At 60.7% G+C, this 7,660-nt stretch overlaps 1 protein-coding gene across 2 annotated transcripts; it reads right to left on the bottom strand.

The window, feature by feature from the left end:
* Positions 1–2,311: 2,311 nt before the first annotated feature.
* Positions 2,312–7,271, bottom strand: GGTG_03670 (the record flags this gene model as incomplete). Of its 2 annotated transcripts, XM_009221451.1 has the most annotated exons (6): positions 7,004–7,271; positions 6,212–6,908; positions 4,972–6,178; positions 4,135–4,899; positions 3,697–4,086; positions 2,664–3,576 (listed from the first exon to the last, which is right to left on the bottom strand). In XM_009221451.1, exons 1-6 carry the CDS (start codon positions 7,160–7,162, stop codon positions 2,664–2,666), a joined length of 4,131 nt encoding a protein of 1,376 aa, XP_009219715.1. In that variant the 5' UTR covers positions 7,163–7,271. The 2 variants fall into 2 exon arrangements, with proteins under 2 accessions (XP_009219716.1, XP_009219715.1); XM_009221452.1 differs by having other exon boundaries at positions 2,312–3,576; positions 3,697–7,271.
* Between the last annotated feature and the right edge of the window lie 389 nt (positions 7,272–7,660).

Below are 7,660 nucleotides of genomic sequence, written 5' to 3'. Positions count from 1 at the left end.
CTGCTGTCGCTGGCGAAGCGGTGCGCGTGACATGGTGCATATCAAAGTCCAATGCCAAGTCGGCTGTGGACACAACGCAGGGGAAGGTGGATCGGGCAACGGGCCCCGAACATCTCTCCAGCACTCAAAAAAAAAAAAAAAAANAAAAAAAAAAAAAAAAAGGAAAGGAAAAAAAAAACCACGCTAGAGCTCAGCTTCTCTCCCTCCCCCGGTGCTCCGGGCCAACAGCTCGACAGGCATCTAGGGGCGGACCCACACAGGGCGCGGGGAGAGGCATGGATGGCCTCGCGTCCGTCCAAGCCACTCGGTCCTCTGTGCCAGGTCTAGACTCGGCCAACTCTAGATGACAGCCAGGATAGCAGGAGTATGGAGTCGGATCAAGAAAAAAAAAGGAAACTCTTGCGACGGACAGCTCCAACTGACAGTGGACACTCGATGGCGGGGGCGGTCGCCGTCTTCACTTGCGGGTTACCCGCTTGTTGGCCTCCAAGCTCCCTCACCGCCATGCCGGCAATTGCGAGAAAACGGGGTGGCCGATCTTATGAGCTGTTTGAAGTCTTGGACAGTGCTCCGTTCGTAAAAGAGACGTTAATTGTTACATGTGCCAAATGCACTGCCTGGAGCCCGCCGTGCTGACAACCCCACATATGCACTATCTCTCTCTCTCTCTCTCTCTCTGTCCAACTCCTCCTTCGTCGTTGTTTTTAGCCTGCCCACCACGGTCTTTTGCCCGTCAAGTCGTCGTCATTTGGCAAAACATTGACTTTCCGCGGCTGCATCGCCAAGCCCCCGCTTTCCCGTTTTCCCGCTTCGGCCATGAAAAGGGAACAAGGATGGGTACATGATATATAGCGCGAGTTGCTTTCCGCGTTTGGTAGAGTGCAGCCACGCGAGAGATGGCACGTCGATGGGCTGGCGAGGAAATATGACAAGAAAAAAAAAGGGGATCTGGTTCTTCCCGTATCCCAGGCCTTGCTCTGCAAGGAATCCATGGGCAAAACAACCTCCCTATCGGCGAGTACTGTGCTCGGTCGGCATCCCGGTGCATCACACCACACGCACCTCCTCTTCATCCGTGAGGCTGCAAAGACGGGCGACCGTTGCCCGTTTGAGCAAAGATGGACAGACGCTCGCGTCCCGCATGGTGGGCGGCAGTTAATTTGTGGGAACCCGCCCGAGTGAGATGGCACATCCGTGGCTGCCAGCGAAACCTGCTGCACACCAACCAACCCTCCTCGCTCCGTCGTTAGACCAAGCCTGCTTGTGAGGCAGTTTGTTTTCGTTTGGAAGCCAGCCCCTTCAAAAACAAAAGCCAATCCAGGGGGAAATCTTGGTGCGTGAGTGGGATAGCGCGGGGTGCCCTTGGTCAGACCCGTCTCCGCCCTGTCAATGCTAGCCCTTTTTTCTTCTCGTTTTTTTTCCCTTCGTCTTGCAACCCTGGAGCGAGCCAAGCCGCGCAGCACATGGCCTCGCCCCATACCCAAAGCTGAAGTCAGCTCGGTCGGACATTTGATACGAAATACGATCGAAGGAGAACGAACGAACCGAGAGTTGAGATGCGTGCAAATTCATACCATAACCACATCCTCCTTCAATGGACCGAATAGATAGGGGCCGGGTTTGCTGCACCAAAAAACCTACATACACGCGTCAAGGAATTAGGGTTTTGTGCGGCGACCGAAGCCAATCGCCAGTTCACCAACATCTGTCCCCAAGCTCCACACAGGGCCTTTTGTTTGGTCCTGGGGCCACGTCGTGGCCACCACCTCGCAGCAGCAGCCAATGCACCCGCGAAGGCAACCGGCAGATATGGTTGAGGCGGCTGACCTTTGGTTGTTGGAGGAAAAAAAGGGAGGGGGCCGCCCGGGGGTTTCACGGCATGGGCCAGGAGGGTGCAGCGACAGAAATACCTTGGGGCGGGTCGAGAGGGATTGACGCCCTTCCTCGCCGCCGATTGGTTCGCCAGCCTGTCCGGAGCTGGCTCCGGGGCTGTCTGTTCAAAACGATGATTTTGCGTCCTTTTTACATAGGTGACCTGCCTGGATGACGGGTTCCCTTTGGACCGACCAGGAAACGATCGAGTTTCGGGACTATCCCTGTTTTGATGTCGTATCCTCGTTTCTCTAACATTTCTCATCGGCTTTTTTTTTTTGTCTGCTGTCTTTTTTTCCCCTCCTGCCTCGGCCAAAACTGTCCCGTCGGGGAGGGCAGCCTTGGTTGTGGGGTTGGCTTCCGGAAAGGGAAATTCCCCGGTTGTGGCGATGGGGTATAATTTACCATCCATCGCGTTCTGGTCTACACCTAAAAGGGTTACAAAGGTTCTTTTGATTTCCAACTCAACACTGTTGCTATTTGGCTGATGAGGCCTGGAACTTGGCTCGATTTGAAATGGTCAAACATGAGAATGGAAGACGAGAGTTTCAAACAAACTAATTGGTGGAGCAAAAAGCGACAAGACCACAAAATAAGTGAGGGAAATGATGCCTTCTCTAGTTCGCCGTGACGTGGGACAATGTGCTTCCAATAGGTGTACCATATAGTCAATCTGCCATCGGATCCAGCCCCCCGTTTGGCTGGCCAAGACAAGACTAGACAAGCACCCGCCGGACGAGACACCGAATTGGCCTGGTTGGCATGTGCTCACCACGCCACCTGCGCCGACCCTAGTCCAGCCCCAGCTGTCCCACGAGCGTCCTGATCTCCGCCTTGTCGGCCGTGCCCCAGTCCACGCCCTTGAGCTTGTCGGCCGGGCCCGCCGGCTCGGCCGACAGCAGGACCCACAGCTCGTCCACCGCCACCGTCCGGACCCGCGGCCAGGGGTGCAGCATGAGCGCCCCGAGCCGCCGGCGCGCCTCCCTGACGCCCTCGTCCTTCTTCTGCTCCGGCCGGGGCGATGCCAGCTCCTGGTCCTGTCGTGCCCTTTCCTGCTGCTCTCCCCCGCCGTTTTCTTCCGCCTCGCTCTCGTCCGGATCCGGCTCCGGCTCCGGCTCCGGCTCCGGCCCCCTCGGCTGCTGGGGCTGCCCCATCCCCGCGATGGCGCCGTATACCCGCACGCAGGCCTCGAGCTTGCGCACGTTGCCCGTCTTGTATCCGCACCGCTGCACCGACAGGCAGAGCGCCTTGTAGTCGACGTCGCTGCAGCGCTGGAAGAGCCCGACGTGGAACAGGAATGCCACGATGGACAGCGTCGGCACTACGATGCGATCATTCTGTTGCTGTGACCCCTGTTCCGGACGGGCAGGGGCAGGCGTCGACTGCGGGGTTGGGGAGGAAGAGGCGGACGAGTAGCGCTTGAGGTTGCGCACGAGCGCGCCACACGCCCGGTCCAGGTTCGCGCGCGAGCGGGCGCAGTAGGCCGACAAGGCGGTCCGCCCGGCAATAACTAGCTCCTCATGGCCCGCATCCGCCGACGTCACGTACCCCGCCATCAGCTCCTCCATCCACCGGCCCGGGTCGCGCTGAGCCGCCTTGGAGACGGCCGGGAGCATGTGCTTGTTGGCGGCCGTGAGCAGATTCAGGAGGAAGCGGTAGTACTTTCTCGACGAGTATGTCGACCTGCCGAGGTCCCCGGCGATTCTGCCCGTCGTGCGTTTGTCAGAGCTGTCCGCGGTAGGGGTAAGAGTAGGGGCAGGTGGCTTTTGGAGTCTAGTGTACAAAAGGAGCTTGAAATTGCGACTTCATGCGTAATGAACTTACCGTGGCTTCAAGGTCAGAGCGAGCGTCATTTGCGCCTCGCATCGCACCTTGTCGAGCTTCTCCGCCGCAAGTCGCAAGATTCGAAGGAAAAGAGCCGAGACGGCCGTGTCGACAGCGTCATCATCAAACCCGCCGCCGGCGCCTGGAGTCGCAAACATTTTGTCCCATAGCGCTCTGGTCGCCTTGATGGCCTGCAGCCGCACGTGCGACCCGACGTCACCCCTGGCCGTCGTCGTGTAGTCGTCCAGGCCCTCGGTGACGAGTGCGAGAAGGTCCGTCATGTTCTCTCTCAGCACGTCGCTTTCCGTGAGGCTCTTGAGGATCGCCACCCGGGTATCTGTCTTGCGGTCGCTCGACCACCGGTCCAGGATGGGCTTGCAGATCAACTGCCTCCTCAGACAGTGGCCGCCGGTCCCGCCATCCTCTGGAGGCGACGACGCTGCCGCGGCCGTCTCGAGGTGGGATATGACAGGGTAGGCCATGGCGACGGCGAAGAAGTAGCCTGTTCCGACGCCGGGCCGTGTCGTGGTGGGATTTTGCCGCAGGAGACGGGCCCACTGACCCACCAGCTGCCTTCTGCTCTTGACTGTGCCCGAATTCTCGTTCTCGCAAAACACCAGCAGGACCAGCGATGCGGCCGAGGCGGCGGCTATGACCTCCCCTTCGGTGCGGGCCAGCCAGTCATCGACAGCCCTCTGAAAGACTGCCAGCAGCTCATCAATGGCTTGGCCGCGCCTGGACTTGGACCTGGCCTGGTCCAGCGCCGTGAGGAGGCTCGGGAGACTGGTCTGGTTGGACGTGGACGAGACCATGTGGGCACCAGGCAGCAGCTTACTTTCGAGGCTGTGTCCCAAAGCCACTATCTGCAAGATTGGGAAAGACGAGGTTATGAGTATGCTTCCGGCCTCGGCGATGAGCTCCGGATGACGGAACGGCGTGGCCAGGCAGTTCTCCAGGGCATGCGTGAGGCCGGGCAAAACTGTCGTGTTGACGAGGTGCATGAGGTGGTCCGGGGCGATGGGCGTCAGCGCCACGGCGGGTTCACCGCTCGGACTAGCCCGGCCACCGATTGGGCCAGCAAGCTCGGGGACTGCATCTAAAATGCCGGCGAGGCACAGCAACAGGCCGTGCCTCTCCTCGACCTGCCGCGTCTGAAGGCTGCTGAGGGTTTGAAATAGAAGCCCGAAAGCAGAAGCGAGTCGGCTGAGACGGTTATCCCCACTGCCAAGGTCATAATCAGGTGCCGTTGTTGGAGCATCAGGGGAAGCTGTAGACGTAGGCTCGGCGGTAGTGGCGGCCGCTAGTTCGTGCACGACGGCACCAAATGTCGAGCCAGCCACCCTCCTCGCGGCCGCATCGCCGTCGCCAACGCCGCGCCAGCCCAACAGAGCGCTGAGCACGGCCCCGCCGTACCGGGTCCCAGACAGACGGGAGGCTTGCACCGCCACCTGGCTTGCGGCACGCGAGCGAAGGGCCACGGTGTGATAGTCGACCGTCTGTACAAGCCAGATTCCCTGCTCCACCATGTCTGGGTGTCGTCCGACCAGTTCCTGGAGAGCCGCCGAGGCACCTCGTCGGATGTTGCCCGAGGGGTCCAACGAAGCCGCCACTGTCAGCTCGGTGGCTAGGATCTGCAGGACCGAGGTGGGAGTGCATGTTGCTCCGAAAGGGCTGCTGCCCATGTTGGACTCTGCATCAAAAATTCCGGTATTTACGGCAAGTAGTTCTGGTGTCGTGTAGCGCCTGGCCAAGGCCCAAATTCCGAAGCATGAGGCATCGCGGACATTTGTGCCGATAGATGTCCCCGAGGGGCCACGGCGCTCAAACGAGAGGCCGATGACGAGGGCGCGAATGATGGATGCGAGACTTGCCGCCGGTGGCGATCGTCGATAGAGCAGGTGAGAGAGAGATAGCATTAGGCCGTGCCACTCGAGGGGATCAACCGACGACAGATCCCGCTTCCGCAGGGCAGGCGTGTTAGGCGAGGCGCCGCCGGCGGGCTTGGCCCAGTGAGCGTTGTGGTCCAGCGCTTCCAGGACGGCATCGACCACCTGGGCGGCCAGGTAGGGCTGCAGCTTGAGGGCAATGACGCTGAGAGCTTTGCTGGCGGCCAGCCGGACGGGGGTGTCGTTGTCGGAGAGCAGGTCGAGCAGGTGGCCGACGACGGTCTCGACGAGGACGGTCTCGGCCTTCCTCGGGCCGCCGCCGCCGCTCTCCTCGAGGGGCTTTCTCAGCACGAGGACGGTGACCGAGCGCATGACCTTGATCATGGTCTTGCGCGCGAGGGCGGACGAGGCGATCAGCCTCGAGGTCGGCGCCGCGTCCCTGCCGGACGAGACGTTGTAGGCGGCGTAGAATATGGCCGTCAGGTACCGGTCCATGTCGGACGTGTTGGACGACGAGGAGAGCATGCCAGCGAGAAAAGACAGCACGCCTATGTAGTGGTAGGGCGACGAGTGGGCACCCACGGCAACGTCATACACTCCGCCGCCGCCGCCGCCGCCGTCTCCTGCACCTCCTGCGCCTTTTCCTCTCGGCCGCAGGGCGTCGAGCGACCACTGCACGAGGGCGTTGAGGATGCCGAGCTCCTGCATGTCTCTCCTCATGGCGATCCGCACCAGCAGCGCCCTGGCCGCGTCCCTCTCCTTGCCCGGAGAGCCGAGGTACTTGAGCGCCAAGGGGAGGATCCTGAGCGTGATTCCCGGTATGTTGGGTGGCCACCGGAGGCCTGGGATGTCGGGGAGGTCGTCCTCGGCCAGGTCTACCGACGAGATGGTGGCCAGGTCGAAGGGGGCCAGGAACAGGTGGGACAGCCACAGCAGCACCACGTAGCGCTCCTCCCACGTCCAGATGCAGGCCGCCGGCTCGCCCTGCTGAGAAGCGGCCGTGTCATCGCTGAGCACCGCAGAGGCGGCGGCGGCGTCGGCGGCCGACCTCTCCGAGTCCTCGAGGGCGGACAGCAGGCGCTCCAGGTGCCTGGTCTCGACGCTGAGGAAGCGCACGACCACCTTCTCGCCCCTGATCTTGCAGAGCGTGTAGAGCAGCTTGCAGATGGCGGCAGGCAGGGGCATCAGCAGGCCGGCCCTGACGGAGCGGGTCCTGGAGCGCCTGGGGGCGGCGAGGTAGTCGACGAGGGCATCTCCGAGAGCGGGGACCCAGCGGGAGAGGTGCGGGTCCAGCAGCTGGGGCAGCTCTTGGAAGGGCTCGAGCAGCTGGAGGCATCGACGACGAGGGGGCGGGCGGTCAGCGCCGGGTGCTGTCGACCATGCAGCCCATGTCTCGAGTAAACAAGGAAGAAAAGTCTCACCGTCGTTGCCAGACGAGCCGCCTCGTGTGATCGCACCTGCCCCCGCACTGTGCCGTCGGGCCTGTGCAGAAACGACTGCAGCGACCGATCAAAGTCGGCGATCAAATCGCTGGATACTTTCTGCAGCTTAATATCGGCGTCTTCCTCGGGCGCATCCATCTCTGCGGCTTGGCTGTGGTTGGGCGTGGGCGAGTGAGTCGGGGTGGGCGATGGGCGGTTGTGAGACTCGTGATTCTACCCATTCACCATTCACTCCTTTTTTTTTTTTGCTGCGGGCACGACATTTGGGCAAATCGCAGCCAGCAGATTTAGATTAGAGCTGGACCCCACGGGTTGACCTCGAAATTCAAGCTGCAAAAACCAGTGACCACAGCCAACAACTAATGCCATTCAAACAATCAGGCTACCTGAGCTCCCCGGCTGGTCTCTCAATGCAAATAATGACACCCTCTTCAGATTCGACTGGTTGGCAACGTTTCTGCTGTCGTCGCGCGACCGTGGTCGTTTTGCCGTGTAGTTCGAATTACACCCAAATCCCTGCTCGAAAAAAGAGATTTGGCTTGTTTGCAAAGAGCTTTCCAAAGACCGCTTGGGTGAGTCTCGTTTATATGGAACCATCCCTTGAAACTCCCTGAATAAGTACCAAGGGCACTCCTG

Source organism: Gaeumannomyces tritici (assembly GCF_000145635.1).
Source record: "Gaeumannomyces tritici R3-111a-1 unplaced genomic scaffold supercont2.2, whole genome shotgun sequence".
Classification (NCBI taxonomy): domain Eukaryota; kingdom Fungi; phylum Ascomycota; class Sordariomycetes; order Magnaporthales; family Magnaporthaceae; genus Gaeumannomyces; species Gaeumannomyces tritici.
Note: the sequence above shows the minus strand (reverse complement) of the source record. Positions and strands in the feature narration are given on the sequence as shown.